Raw genomic sequence first — 15,715 nt, 5'->3', positions numbered from 1 at the left:
ACAAAGTGGGGTAGGGTTTTTTGTGGACAACACAAGAGAGTTCAAATTATTATAAACATTCCTTCCCTCTCAGACTCATAGAATTTTGCTAAGTTGTTCAGACTAGTCTTGAACTGGCAAACCATCATCCCACTAGTAACCTGTGTAGTTCGTATTAGAGTACAAACTACCCTGATGCTTCCCTTCCAATAATTTCTGTTGAAGATATTCAGATGTTAAGTTTTTCAATGGTGTACAGCATAATAATACCATATTATAAACTTAGGGACATTGTCTGATGCCTAGAGATAATAGACTAAATCTGTTTTTCTAATGTTAGAATATACACAACCAATTTAGTAAAATTTGAGCATAATATTTAAGGTCTTAAACTATTATGTAGTATCAGTCCTATAAAGCTGTTTACTTTTTGAGACTTTTTTTTTACTTTTGAGGATCTCATTATGCAGCCCCAGGTTGGCTTCAAACACATAATCCCTTGCTTTAGGTGTGTGCCACAACAGTGCCCATCCTCCTAAGATTTAAAGAATTAAAGGGACTGGAGAGATGGCTCAGCAGGTAGAACACTTACTGCTCTTGCAGAGGACCTAAGATCAGTACCCAGTGCCCACACGGTGGCTCACAACCATCCCTAACTCCAGTTCCAGGGGATCCAATGCCCTCTTCTAACCTCTGTGGGCACCAGCCACACACAACGCACAAAGACACACATGCCAACAAAAACATTCATACACATAAATGAAAAAAATTAAAATGTTGTCAGGCAGTGGTGTTGCATGCCTTTAATCCCAGCACTCAGGAGGCAGAGACAGGTGGATCTCTCTGAGTTTGAGGCCAGCCTTGTCTACATATGAGTTCCAGGACAATCAGAGCTGCAACACTGAGAACCCTGTTTCAAAAAACCAAAAACCAACCAACCAACCAACCAACCAACCAACCAACCAACCAACCAACCAACCAAATGTAAGACGAGGGTTTCTCAAAGACCTGCCCCTATTTGAGGATCTATAGGAAGTTAATAGTTGCTGGGTGACATTTTCTTCAGCCCCGTAGCCCATTCCCCTGTAAGTAACACCAATTAAACTCAATGGTCACGAAAAACAGAAGATGATATGGAAATTAGAGGGGTGGCTTGGCAGTTAAGAGCACTTGCTGACTCTTCCAGAGGAACCACAGGGTTCAGTCTCTAGAACTCACACTAGGGAGCTTACTGCCACTCCAGTTCAAGGAGATCTAACACCCTCTTCTGACCTCTTCAGGGACCCACATATACATGGTATATGTATACATTATATATACTTGAGCACACACGTATACAAATACATAAGGTAAGTAAATCTTTGTTTGTTTGTTTGTTTGAAGACAGAGTTTCTCTGTGTAACAGCCCTAGCTATCCTGGAACTAGCTTTGTAGACCAGGTTGGCTTCAAATTCACAGAGCTCTGCCTGCCTCTGCCTCTCGAGTGCTGGGATAAAAGGCATGAGCCATCACTGCCTGGCTTTTTATTTTTTTAAAATAATTTATTTGTATTTTACACATTGGTGTTTTGCCTACATATATGTCTATGTAAGGGTGTCAGATCTCCTGGAACAGGAGTTACAGACAAGGCTACCAAATCTTAAAAAAAAAAAAAAAGGAACAAAAGTAGAAGAGAAACTAGCTAGGAAGAAGAAAGGATTACTGAGAGCAAAAGGGGAAAGGACAGGGTGACTATGAGAAGCTGTCACAATGGAACCTACCATCACACATAACCAATATATGCCAATAAAACATTAAAAAGTCCATTTTACTGGCCAGTTAGAATTCTTTAGAGTTTTATGGAACATACATAAAACAATCACTTCTCCCATATATAGTGGTTTTGTTCTCCTTTTTTTTTGTAAGCATTTGTGTCCATATGCACATGTGGCCAGAGATCAACCTTAGTGTTGTTCCCAGTAACCATCCACATTTATTATTATGATTATGATTATGATTATTATTATTATTATTATTTTATGATAGATGGTCTCTCACTGGCCTGGAACTCATCATGTAAACAGACTGGCTGGCTAGTGAGTCCCAGGGAACAGTCTGTCTCAGTCTCCACACTACTGGAACTATAGGTGTGTGCTTGGGTGATTACCAGCCTTTTTTTTTTTTTTTTGTATATTTTCTGCTAAGAAACTAACTAGGGTCTTCTGGAAGAGTAGCAAGTGCTCCTAACTGCTGAGTTAACTTTCCAGGCCCCACCCAGCTTTTTTTCCCCCACATATGTTCTTCAGATATCACTCAAGTTTTCATGCTTGCAAGGCAAGCATTTTGCCAACTGAGTTACCACCCCATTCCATAAAAGTTGGTTTTGCATTTGTTTTGAGTTACATAAATTGGGGGAGGAGGGAAAGGCTTGAACTAAGAATGTAGCTCACCAGATGCATACTTGTGTATGGTCTGATCTCCAGAACAAAAATAAATATAAAATAATAATTTAAAATGAAAGAGAGCCAGGTGATGGTGATGGGTGGTGGTGAGCCTTTAATCCCAGCACTTGGGATGTGGAGGCAGGTGGATCTCTGAGTTCAAGGCCAGTCTGGTCTACAGAGCAAGGGATACACATAGAAACCCTGTCTAGAACGTCCCCCCCCCCAAAAAAAAATGAGAGAAAGAAAGGGACTGAAATGTACATTCATTTACACTCACATGTGTGTGGATGATGGAACCTAAGCTCCTGTGCAGGCTGAGCAAGTGCTCTGACTGATGCAGAGGTATGGATCAGTGCAGGAATGCTTTGTGTGTACTGTTTACATTTAGAGGTATACGCCTATGTGAGTGCAAGTACATGTGTGTACATGGAGATCAGAGAACAACCTTTGAGGTCATGTTCCTCAGAAGTCAGCCACCTTGTTTCTTGAGACATGGTCTCTCATTGGGACCTGGGGCTTGACAATTTTCACCAGGCTGGCTAGTCAGTGAGCACCAGGGATCCCCTTGTCTCTACCTTCCCTGCATTGGGATTATAAACTCATGCCACCAAGAATAGCTCTGGATCAAAATCAAATTTGGGGATTGAACTCAGGTCCTCATATTTTAATTTATTCTCACTTTTCCCCCACACTAGTTGCCACGTTTAAAATAAAAAGTTTAAAGCAAATTTCTTCATTATCAGTCTTCTGCTTTTTAGTCCAAGTACCTGTTGAAGTTAAGGACCAACAATTCTTCAGCCTAGCTTCCAATCTTTTTAGAAATGATTCTGAGAACTCCTTTATTCGATACATAATTGTTGTTGCTCATACACACTCTTAATGCTTGGACTGTCTTGTCCATCTCTACTTCTTTCAAAAGCAATTGTTTCAAATGCAGCATTTGTTTTTCTTCCTCATAAAATAATTTGCCATGCTCTGGCTAGGGGAAATATTTCCTTTGAATTTCAAATGAGTCTGGGCATGGTGGCCTACACCTTTAATCCCAGCACTCAGTGGATATCTGTGTATTTGAGAGGCCAGTCTGGTCTACAGAGACCTTGTTTCAAACAAAAACAAAAACTAATTCCAAGTAGTAAAACTTTTCAATGCTTATCTGTTCTATCTTGTGCTATAGTTACCTAGTTTCATGGCCTATCTATTTGTCAGATCTTTGGAAATAAGAGCTCCCTATTTATCCCTCTCTCCTTCTACCATGTGAGTCCTGGGCATTGAACTGAGGTTATTAGGTTTGCTAGCAAGTGCCTATATCTGTCAATCTATAGCACAGACCCTATACACCATGAAAGCAGAGGAGAGTAATGAGACTACTGAAGGGAGAAGCAAGATAGCAATGGGGCAGGAGACACCCTGTCTCATTTTCTTTCATATGGACAATCTTGATTTTTTTTTTAAAGTGTGGGGATGGAGAGATGGCTCAGAGGTTAAGGATGCTGACTGTTCTTCCAGAGGTCCTGAGTTCAAGTCCCAGCAACCACATGGTGGCTCACAACCATTTACAATGAGATCTGGTGCCCTCTTCTGGAGGCACCATGGAGGCAGCACACTGTATTGTATACATAATAAAATCTTTTTTAAAAAGTGTGTATATGTGTGTGTGTGTGTGTGTGTGTCTGTGTTTATGAAAGCTGGGCAGTGGAGGCTCATGTCTCTAATCCCAGCACTTGGCAGAAGCAGGTACATCTCTGTGAGTTCGAAGCCATCCTGCTCTACAGAGCAAGTTCTAGGACAGCCAAGATTACAGAGATAACCTGTCTCGAAACCCACCCAACTCCCAAACAAGGGCAGAACTATAATGAGTATGGTTTCATGTTTATCCCTTTCTCTTCCTAAACATTCTTCTTTTTTGTTTTTGTTTTTTTCAGACAGAATTTCTCTATGGAGCCCTGGTTGGAACTCACTCTGTAGACCAGGTTGGCCTTGAATTCACAGAGATCTATCTGCCTCTGCATGCTGAGTGCTGGGACTAAAGGTGTGCGGCATTACTGCCTGGCCCTATACATTCCTTTAAAGTATCTTTTTATTATAAAACTGGAACTTCATTAGAAAATGTTTTAGGAAAATATCACTTAGAGTTCTATTTACAACATTACTTCTGTTAATATTTTGTACTATCAGCCAGGCAGTAGTGGCATACGCCTTTAATCCCAGCACTCGGGTGGCAGAGGCAGGCGGATCTCTGTGAGTTAGAGGCCAGCCTGGTCTACAAGAGCTAGTTCCAGAATAGGCTCCAAAGCTACAGAGAAACCCTGTCTCAAAAAACAAAATCAAACACACACACACACTGTACTATCGCTTCTCAATGACTTTGCTCACTTTCCCTTCCTTTGATAAGAAATTATGAAGATTTGTTTATATACTTACTTTTGAGGTAAGAATATTACAATGTGGCCCACCCTGGCTTCTACTCATAGCAATCTTAACTATTTCCAACTTAAGAGAACTGTAATTAAAAGACATGCCCCATCACACTGAGTTCTAAACATAAATGAATCTTCCTTTTTTAAAAAAAATATTTATTTATTTATTAGGTATACAATATTCTGTCTGTGTGTATGTCTGCAGGCCAGAAGAGGGCACCAGACCCCATTACAGATGGTTATGAGCCACCATGTGGTTGCCGGGAATTGAACTCAGAACCTTTGGAAGAGCAGGCAATGCTCTTAACCACTGAGCCATCTCTCCAGCCCCTTTCTTCCTTTTTTTTGTGGCTCTGCCAGACCCTGAATCCATGGCTTGTATGTGCCAGGCAAATACTCTGTCCCTGAACTCTATCTTTAAGACATCTTACACAACTTTCAAATCAACTTGGATATGATTGCAACTGTACAGGTTGCAGTTTGTACTGGGTCAGTTGAAAAGCCAAATCAGCAGTCTTATCAGCAAAGGAAGATATAACTGGTATAAGCTCCAGATTCAATTGCAGATAGGACCCTATGTATACCATGTGGTACATCTGTAGGTCCAACAGTCCTTCCGACCTTAGATCCTAGCTCACAGCCAGCGAGCGATGAGGTCTCCTGAAAACCAGAGTACTCCCTCAGGCCCAGATTCTTTTTTCTATTTTGGAAACAGCCTCATTATCCAGTCTGGTTGCCTGGAGTTCCCTATGTAGACCAAGCTGGCCTCTATCTCAGAGATCTGTCTGCTTCTACCCAACGCTGAGACACCATAGCTGGTGGGTCAGGCCCAGATTCTTTTGCTGCATGCTTCGTTTCAGTGCATTTAAACATGCTCTGACAGTTCCTCCAATGCCATCATAAACCAGCTGTTTTTAACTCCACACACACACTAACAGATAGAAGGGGAAGAATATGGGTTTAACAGGAGCTATAAAGAAGGGGAATGACTAAAACAATGAAAACCTAACACATACCTGATTTCGAAGAGGCTGTTGTGATGGCCGATCCCTGTGTGTGTGGCTTTCTCGAGTTATTGCAGATGCACCAGAATCTACATGAACTGATCCTACTGGAGTAGGCTAGAAAAATGAAAGGAACATCAAATGGTAACTGGTATGGGGGTGCAAACCTTTAATCCCAGCACTCGAGAGGCAGAGTGAGGTGGATCTTTGTGAGTCTGAGGCTAGCTTGGTCTACAGAGTGAGTTCCAGGATAGTCAAAGCTACACAATAAGACCCAGTCTCAAAAACTGCTACCCAAAAAGGTCAAATGGATAAAACAAATTTAATGCAATAGTTCTGCAAAGGGAAGCAGCATGTTAATTCTTATGAATCAGTCTTTTCCTTTTCTTAAAAAAAATTTAAATTTATTTTATTTTATAGGTGCTTTTATTTATTTTATAGGTGTTCAGTTTGCATGTATGTCTCTGCACCACGTGCTTGCAGGCCCAAGGATGCCACAAGAGGGTTTGGATTTTCTGGAACTGAAGTTACAAATAGTTGTGAGGTGCCAGGTGGGTGCTGGGAATTGAACCCAGGTCATCTGGAAGAGTAGCCAGTGCTCTTAACTGCTAAGGCATTTTTCCAGTCCCCTGCTGTTTTTCTTTTAAATTATCTTGTTCTCCTGCATTTGGTCATTTGCTGAAGGGAAGATAGTCTGGTCCTCAACAATCCATTTGAGGGCAGGCTACCTTAGAAAGAACGCCTGCTCTACTGCATTATCTGTTAGCACAGTCTCTGATGCTGTGACTGTGGCAGAACTAGTACATCTAGAATTCTGCTCCTATAGAAGTCAAGTTCCTCAGCAGCACAGACAGAACTAAACTGTGAGTCAGTTTTTAAAAAATGTGTAAAACACTGGCTTAAATTCAGGTATCTTGGGATATATACATAATAATCTTTGAGGATTTGTTTATTTTATGTGTGTAAGAGTTTGCCTAAATATGTCTATGAACACCCTACATATATGCCTGGTGCCCACAGAGCAGAAGGCAGGGTACTGGATCCCCTTGAACTGGAGTTACAGACTGTAATTTCAGGGAACTGAACCTGGGTCCTCTGTAAAGACAGCAAGTGCTCTTACCTGCTGAGTTATCTCTTTAGCCCCTATAAGCAATAATCCAAAAAACATACAACTCATTGGTCTAATGACAGGAACCTATAGTGTTACTTGAAAAAGGTTGGTAAATGCAAGCAATTTCCCCACAAAGATTTAAGTAGAAGGACTGTCAAGTAAAACAATGGGGCAGTACTGGTCTGGGATTTTGTTTTGTTTTGTTTGGTTCCAAGACAGGGTTTCTCTGTGTAACAGCCCAGGCTGTCCTGGAACACTTGTTGTAGAACAAGCTGGCCTTGAACTCTCTGCCTGCCTCAGCCTCCTTAGTGCTAGAATTAAAGAAGTTTGCAGCCACCACCACCCAGCAAGAATTTTTTTAAAGGATACTTACAATAGGCCTTCCAACCCAATCATAGGCATAGTCAAAGGTGTAGCCTTTCCGTTCAAACAGATCTGTGAAGAGGGTCCGTAAATACTCATAATCAGGTTTTTCAAAGAAATCTAACCGCCTGACATACCGAAGGTAGGTTGCCATCTCCTCTGTTAAAAAAAAAAAAAAAAAAAGGGTAAAAAGCCATGCCTGTTAGCTGAACGTCTCCCCAGAGGTTAAGCCCTGGGCCACACAAGAAATATCTGTACAGATTACTTGACATTAATGTTTTCTTTAGGGACCAAATAAAAGTGATACCTTCCTTGGGCTGAATAATAATAAAAAGAAATGTAAATGATACCTATTTGGTATTTATAGATACTGTGACATTGCCTACTTCAAAGTGCCAGTCACACTGGCTGTATTATCCTTTCAGCATCCTACCTGGAAAGTTCTCACAGAGAGCTTCGATGGGAGTATTCCTTTTGGTATCACCAATTTTTTGATATCTCTCTTTTAATGTATCAGCCTGTAGAAAGTAAAGTAAGAAAATTACCTGGAAAAATATACTAAGAAAGTGAGTTTAAATATGTTTTCAGATACTGAAGTTATATTCTTTTTAAGATTTTACTTTCAATTATGTGTGTATGTATCCGTGTATTATATGTGTATGTGTGTATGTTGAATATGTGCCCAAAGAGGCCAGAAAACGACACCAGTTCCCTGCAGCTGGGGTTACAGGTGGCTGTAAGCTAACTGATGTGGGTGCTAGGGAAGGAAATTGGGTGCCCCACAAAAGCAAATGCACACTCTTAAACCACCAAGGCATTTCTCTAGCCACCACAATAGTTGTTTTCATTCAAGCTGGCAGGATTTGTTAGCGGATCTCAATATTTTTCCTCTTTAACGAATAAGAGTAAGACATGCTGTGTCTAGATATAAGTAAACCCCTGCTGTGCTCAAGAAAGTCACATTTGAAATATGTTTAGTAATCTCACATGAGAAGGATAGAGAGGATTACAAAACAAAAACATTATGAAGCAGAATTTTAAAAATCATAGCAGCTTAGAAAACTCCCATGGACACTTAGATCCGTGTTTTTTTTCAAGACAGGGTTTCTCTGTAGCTTTTGGTGCCTTTCCTGGAATTAGCTCCTGTAGACCAGGAAGGCCTCAAACCCACAGAGATCCCCTGTCTAAACCTCCTTAGTGCTGGGATTAAAGGCGTGCACCACCACTGCCAGGCTCAGCCTTCTCTTTCTATGTTCAGTTCCAGTTTCTACTAGATGTGTATACTAGTATCCAGTTGACATCCAAAGATATATTTTCTCAGATGAAGTCACACAGTTTTGTGAACTTTTCTGCAGCTAGTAATTTGTTTTCCTATTGCAAAGGAAAGAAAAATTATATATATATAGTCAAGCTGAAAAGAACAGAGGCACAAGAAGTTAAAAAAAACCTTCTAAAGGTTTCCAGGGTTGAGGATATAGCTTAGAGACAAGAGAAACCAATCAACAAACAAAACCTTTCCAGACATAATGAAAGTTATCTGTAGAACAGGCATTGCTAAACCGGGTGTTGGTGGCGCACAGCTTAAATCCCAGCACTTGGGAGGCAGAGGCAGGGGATCTCTGTGAGTTCGACGCCAGACAGGTCTACAGAGTGAGTGCCAGGACAGGTTTCAAAGCTACACGGAGAAAACCTGTCTTGAAAAAAAAAAAAAAAAAAAAAAAAAGAATAGGCATTGTTAACAAAGAAGTGGGTGTCAGTGTGTCCAAGCAGTTCAAATAGGGCATTCTCAGGACTGCACACAGGAAGCTTCTGACCTTGGGCTCTTCATTAAGCTCTAGCCAGCTGACTTCATCCAGATTTAAGTAACAGCGAGCAAAAAGTAAATTGGAAAGATTCTAAATTCATCAATACCACTAAAATGGGGTTGCATGGCCCACAAAAGTTCCAAGCAAGTAACAAGTCTGCATACTAATGAACTTATTTGTCTACGTGAGCAGCAAGTAGGACGTGTAGCTATCTGTAAGAAGTCACTGTCAATGGGAAGGCATACATGACTCGATGATTATGGATGATTATGTCAGGAGAATAATTTAAGAATTTTGTTTTTAAGAGAATGGAGCTCTGGCTGTAGCTCAGAGAAAGAACAGTTGCTTAGCATGTACAAGGCCCTGTGATCAATCATCCTAGAAAACATAGGAAAATTAATTATCTGCCTACATGAAGGAAGGTGTAGGCACCTCAAATCACAGATTAAGGTTCTTTCATAGTAATACATTGAAATAAATTACAACTAAAAATATACCTTATATCTAACTATGTAAAGGACCTTGGAGAGAGTTAGAAGCTTAACTTTCAGCCAAGCAGTGGTGGTGTATGGCTTTAATCCCAGCATTTGGGAGGAAGAGGGAGGCGGATCTCTGTGAGTTTGAGGCCAGCCTGGTCTACAGAGCTAGTTCCAGGACAGCCAGGGCTATACAGAGAAACCCTGACTCGAGGAAGAAAAAAAAACAAGCTTATGTTTCCCAGTAACAGTCACAGAGTAATTATAGTGCTTATAACTGTATCAGTTTTGTTAGTTAATAGTTTACTCACAGGCACTGTACAACATCTACCTAAAGAAAGTAACTAAAACTTTAAGTGTGTAAGACATGGCTATTATTTGAAAAGCTACTTATTCAATAATGTATATGAAGAGCAATGTTAAACCTGATTTTTTTTCCTGCTATTTTAGTTAAGGTGAGTCTTTTGCCTATGTAGGATAAATAAATATTTTCCAGTTTACCTTAGGAGCTTAGAAAAATCTTGCTGGCTTTTTTGGTTAACTGTAGCAGCTGCTGTTATCAATTTGTTCTAGAATTTCCCTGATAACCTGGGAATACTCCTGCTATATAATGATAGTGGAGGAGGGACAACAACATGCAGAGAAAAGCAGCACTGCCAAGGCTGGGAGGGAATGGGGGGACTGATTATGAAACATGCAAACACAAAGAGGTAGGATTAAGTAAGGTAAGAAGGTGAGGAAGAGAAATGTGAACAAACTGGAGCTCCTGAAGCCTAGGTGAACACTTAAATGTGACTAATGTCACTAATCCCCACCTCTCACCTCTGAAATCAACCTTCCCCTTTGTGCTTTTTAGAGACACCAAGCCAGCCAGCAGCCATTTCATTATCAACTGAGAGAGAGACAAAGCACTTTCAAGGATACCTTGAGTCCTTGCCAGGGTAGGCTGCCGCGGAGGAAGTACATGAACATATGGCCTAGGGCTTCCAAATCATCTCGCCGGCTTTGCTCTAAGAGGGAAGACAGATCACATATTATGTCTGCAGCTATTAAAGCACAAAGAGCTTTAAAACCAAGTAATCCCCCAAGCCCTTCTGCTTTGAAAGGCTCTGCTTACTAATCTTTGTTATACCCAAAGTAGAAATATTTTAGATCAAAACTGAAAAGCAGTGGGTGGCCTTCCTTTGTTGCTAACAAGTAAACAGTAAGTGAAGAACAAATTCTAAATTAAGATCAAGGCTTAATGCTAGATGGTGGTCAAACCACTCCTTACTCAGCACTGCTATCTGTCTGAACATGAAATAATACATACATGAATGAGGACTTGTAGCGTATGAGCTGCGGTTACCCTTTGGCTACCATAAGGGAAAGTGAGCAGCAGACCAAGCAGCTGAAGCTAATTTCAAATAGTTCCCCACTGGCTAGGCCTGCAAAGATATAAGCTGTAGAATGCCTAAGTCACATGTTTATCATCCCCTGCCTCTACCCTAGACAGGGTTTCTCTGTGTAGCCCTGGCTGTCATTCTGTAGATCAGGTTGGCCTTATAATCACAAAGATTTACCTGCCTCTGCCTCCCAAGTGCTGGTGTATGCCACCACAGCACCACTAGTCCAGATGTTTAACAATTTTAATTCATCACAAAAATAAACAGTTCAGTTTCAAGTCAGCAGAGAAGAATCACTTCTTGGTTCCTACTTGCTCCATGTATCCCATAACCACCTTAAAAACTCAGCAAGTGGGACTGGAGAGATAGCTCAGAGGTTAAGAGCATTGCCTGCTCTTCCAAAGGTCTGGAGTTCAATTCCCAGCAACCACATGGTGGCTCACAACCATCTGTAATGAGGTCTGGTGCCCTCTTCTGGCCTGTAGGCATACACATGCAGGCAGAACACTGAATACATAATCAATCAATCAATCAATCAATCACTCAGCAAGTAAGCCGGGCAGTGGTGGCACACTCCTTTAATCCCAGTACTTGGGAGGCAGAGGCAGAGGCAGAGGCAGGTGGATCTTGTGAGTTAGAGGCCAGCATAGTCTACAGAGAAAGTTTCAGGACAACTCAGCAAGTTTAGTACTAAAGTGTCTTCTATGGATATACAAAACAAGTTGCTATCCTTGGAACTTGACTAAAACGAGTTGCTAGTTTTTTCTCTCCTTTGAAATGGGAAGATAAATTACTAACTACAGAAAAGTTCACAGAAATATGTTGGATGTCAACTGAATACTAGTACATGCATCTACATTGAATTTCCCACCTATGGCTCATCACAGGCATCTTATTTATTATTTACTGTTCTTGTTTTACAGAGTTTGGGTTTCATGTAGCAAAAGGTGGCTATGTAGCTCAGGATGATCCTCCTACCCCCACTTCTTAAGTACTAAAATTACTTAGGCAGGATTTGTGTTTACTTTTTGTTTTAGCTGAGTTTAGAGCATCACCAAAAGAGGTAACAGTTGGGCTTGGTGGTGCATACCTTTACCCTATTACTCAAAAGGCAGAGAGACAGAAACAGAGGCAGAGGCAGATGATCTCTTTGAGTTCAAGGCCAGCTTGGGTTACATGAGAACCTGTCTCAAAAAGGAGAGAAAAGTACATAAGAGAACTAAAAGACTACCTTTAACTTGTTTTATTTATTTATTATGTTTAACATGCCAGAAAAGGGTACCAGATCTCATTATAGATGGTTATGAGTCACCATGTGGTTGTTGGGAATTGAACTCAGGACCTCTGAGAAGAACAGCCAGTGCTCTTAACCTCTGAGCCATTTCTCAAGCCCACTTGTTTTATTTTTAAAATAGGCTGGCCTAAAACTCATGGTCCTTATACCTCAGCCTCCCGAGTGTTAGGATTACAGGAACACATAACACCATTTTGCTTAGTACTGCCTTCAACTTGATTCTGATTTTTTGAGCAACAGTTATACCCAAGATTATCACCTAGGCTGGGAAAGCCACAGACTAAAAGTGCAGTACAACATGCTTAACTGTGACACTTGCACAAAAAGGAACGACTAGTGCAAACTGCCTTCTCTTTTCTTTCCAATTTATTTATTATATATACAGTGTTCTGTCTGCATGTATACCTGCAGGCTAGAAGAGGGCATCAGATCTCACTGTAGATGGTTGTGAGTCACCATGTGGTTGCTGGTAATTGAACTCAGGACCTCTGGAAGAGCAGCCAGTGCTCTTAACCTCTGAGCCATCTCTCCAGCCCCCTAAACTGACTTCTAAATATTTGTCTACACCCATATATTAGTGCTGCTCCTAATTTTCACCAGAGAGAAGTTTCTAGGAGACTTATAATTTTCAAAGTTCTGAGAATAGGTGACTGGTGAGCGCTTTCCCTTAATTGGGACATCTCTATCCTCCAGTAAGACTCTAGGGCCACAAAGAAGACAGCGAGGAAAAATGTAAAGATTGGAGGATGGGGAAAATACTGTCTTTTGGCTATGAAATGGCCACCGCACTCATGAACTTCCAGCAGCTAGTCACCTGCACAGGATCAAGCCAGTCAGTAACTCCAACACGTGGGAGAGGTGCTTGTGGGGCTCCACCCTTAGCTGAGAAGCGACTGGCAACTGATGGCTGCTAGAGGAGGAGGGAAGCCATTTTATTTCTGGGATATGGCTCATGCTCACGAAGGATGCACTAACTGGACTTAGTGGGTCACTTAAAAGAGGAGGAGGAGATGAAGGGGAGAACAGCATGTGCTGGAGGAAGTCCAGGAGTTGGGAGTGAATAATATGTCAAGGACAGATTTTACACACGTGCGCACATATATACACACATACACACAGAGTTGAATATATAAAAAATATTTTAACAAAAAATGAGTAATACTCTTTCACATGTACATTTCATTGCACCTTGTTACTACCTTGTATCTGCCTTCCAAACACTCTTTCGACCCCCAGCACCTCCCAGGTCATCTTCAACTCAGAGTACCCCACTGGAAAAGGCAACTTTGTAAACAGCCCTGTGATAGAAGGTGACTTTCCTGTTTAGTTTTTTTAAAAAGATTTATATATTTATTATGTATACAGTATTCTGCCTACATATATCCTATAGGCCAGTAGAGGGTACCAGATCTTATTACAGATGGCTGTGAGCCACCATGTGGTTGCTGGGAATTGAACTCAGGACCTCTGGAAGAACAGTCAGTGCTCTTAACCTCTGAGCCACCTCTCTAGCCCTTGTTTTGTTTTTGAGAAAGATGTCTCAGTTGGTAGCTCAGGTTGACCTGGAACACACTATGAAGCTCAGGAAAGCCTTGAAGTTTTGGTGATCCTCCTACCTCTTGCTTATAAACTATTGAGATTACAGGAATGGGCCACTGAGTCTGACAAGAAGGGTTCTGAAAGTCAGGTACTCACAGAAAAAGAAGACATCCATGACTGGGACATAATTCTGTGCCTAGATTCAAAATCTCTAGAACAAAAAGAAGGTGTGTATGTGTGTGTGTGTGTGTGAATCCTTTTTAAAAGAATGAAATAAAGGGCTGGAGAGTTGGCTCAGTGGTTAAGAGCTTTGCCTGCTCTTCCAAAGGTCCTGAGTTCAATTCCCAGCAACCACATGGTGGCTCACAACCATCTGTAATGGGGTCTGGTGCCCTCTTCTGGCCTGCAGGCATACACACAGACAGAATATTGTACACATAACAAATAAATAAAATAAAATAAAAAAAGAGAATGAAATAAAACAGCAAGATTTCCAAACACTTTTGTTTACATGGGCTGTCTGAAATTTGCAATAAAATATTACACACGATTGAAAACAAGGAGTCAGATGAAAGTCTGTTAGCAGAACTTAAGAAATAAGTATTCAAGCAGTCTGTGAGATGAACAGAGCAGAAAGGGAAAACACATCTGGAGTTTCTCACATAGTATCACACCTCTCCAAACTTTTTTTATTTTGTGGTTTTTATTTTGTGTAACAGGCCTGGCTGTCTTGGAACTCACTTTGTAGACCAGGGTGGCTTCAAACTCACAGAGATCCGCCTGCCTCTACCTCCCAAGTGATGGAATTAGAGGCATGCACCACCATTCAGCCACACCTCTCCATTTTTATATCTGTTTCCTGTATGTTACAGGAAGCCTCTTGATACTAAAAAAAATTCACTAGGCAAGTGCTTGAATTGTAGTTAAGTGAGCACTAGAGGGCAAGCTCTCCACAGATTTAAAGATTTTTCACACACACACACACACACACACACACACACACACACACACACACACACACACACCCCACATTTCCCAGGGTCTTTCTCCCCCATTACGACTTACAAAATATAATACATTTCAAAACCAGCAACATTAGAGCTCCTATGGAAACTTCTCTGATGTGACACCTGAGCAGAGTTTGTGAGTTTTGTTTGAGATAGGGTCTCACTATGAAGCGGAACTCGCTTTGCAGATGAGGCTGGTCTCAAACTCATAGAGACCCATCTGCCTTTGCCTCTAGAGTGTTGAGATTAAAGAAGTGCACTACCATACCCAATTACAAGCATACCTGCCAGGCATGGTGGTACATGCTTTTAATCCCAAAAACTTGAGAGGCAGATGTGGGCTGTTTGAATAACACTGTGTGAATGTATGTCGCTGAGACTGGTTGAATAAAGAAGCTGAATGGCCAGAACCTGGACAGGATAAGTTAGGCAGGAGAGCCAAAGTGAGAATGCTGGGAGGAAGAAGGGCCGAGTCTTGAGTTTTGAGCAGATGTAGAAAGAAGTAAGATGGGCATGCCAAACTGAGAAAAGGCACAATACACATGGCAAAATGTAGATAAGAAATATGGGTTAATTTAAAATGTAAGAGTTAGCTAGTAACAAGCTTGAGCTATTGGTTGAGCATTTATAATTAATATTGAGTCTCTGTGTTGGTTATTTGGGAACTGGTGGGCAGGAAAGAAAAGTCTGCCCTATGGACAGAAGCAGGCAGATCTCTGAGTTTGAGTCAAGTCTGTCTGGTCTACAACCAAGTTCCAGAACAGCCAGGGCTACACAAAGATACGCTGTCTCAAAAAAACCAAACCAAAAACAAAACAAAACAAAACAAAAAACCACAAACAACAACAACAAACAAAGAAAAAACATACACACATACATACAAACACACACACACACAGAGTTTTCTTTTCC

At 41.1% G+C, this 15,715-nt stretch overlaps 1 protein-coding gene across 1 annotated transcript in view; it reads right to left on the bottom strand.

Annotated features, from left to right (window-relative positions):
• Csnk1g1 (casein kinase 1 gamma 1) overlaps positions 1-15,715 on the bottom strand; it is a 151,060-nt gene that overhangs the window by 27,302 nt on the left and 108,043 nt on the right. Inside the window, exons 12-15 of the mRNA XM_042054723.1 lie at positions 10,503-10,588; positions 7,731-7,815; positions 7,308-7,456; positions 5,836-5,940 (exon numbers count right to left, since the gene is read on the bottom strand). Of these exons, the coding sequence (XP_041910657.1) occupies positions 5,836-5,940; positions 7,308-7,456; positions 7,731-7,815; positions 10,503-10,588 (425 nt within the window). The remainder of the gene's footprint in view (positions 1-5,835; positions 5,941-7,307; positions 7,457-7,730; positions 7,816-10,502; positions 10,589-15,715) is intronic.

The sequence above is a fragment of the Arvicola amphibius genome, chromosome 3 (genome assembly GCF_903992535.2).
Source record: "Arvicola amphibius chromosome 3, mArvAmp1.2, whole genome shotgun sequence".
In the NCBI taxonomy this organism is placed as follows: Eukaryota; Metazoa; Chordata; class Mammalia; order Rodentia; family Cricetidae; genus Arvicola; species Arvicola amphibius.
Note: the sequence above shows the minus strand (reverse complement) of the source record. Positions and strands in the feature narration are given on the sequence as shown.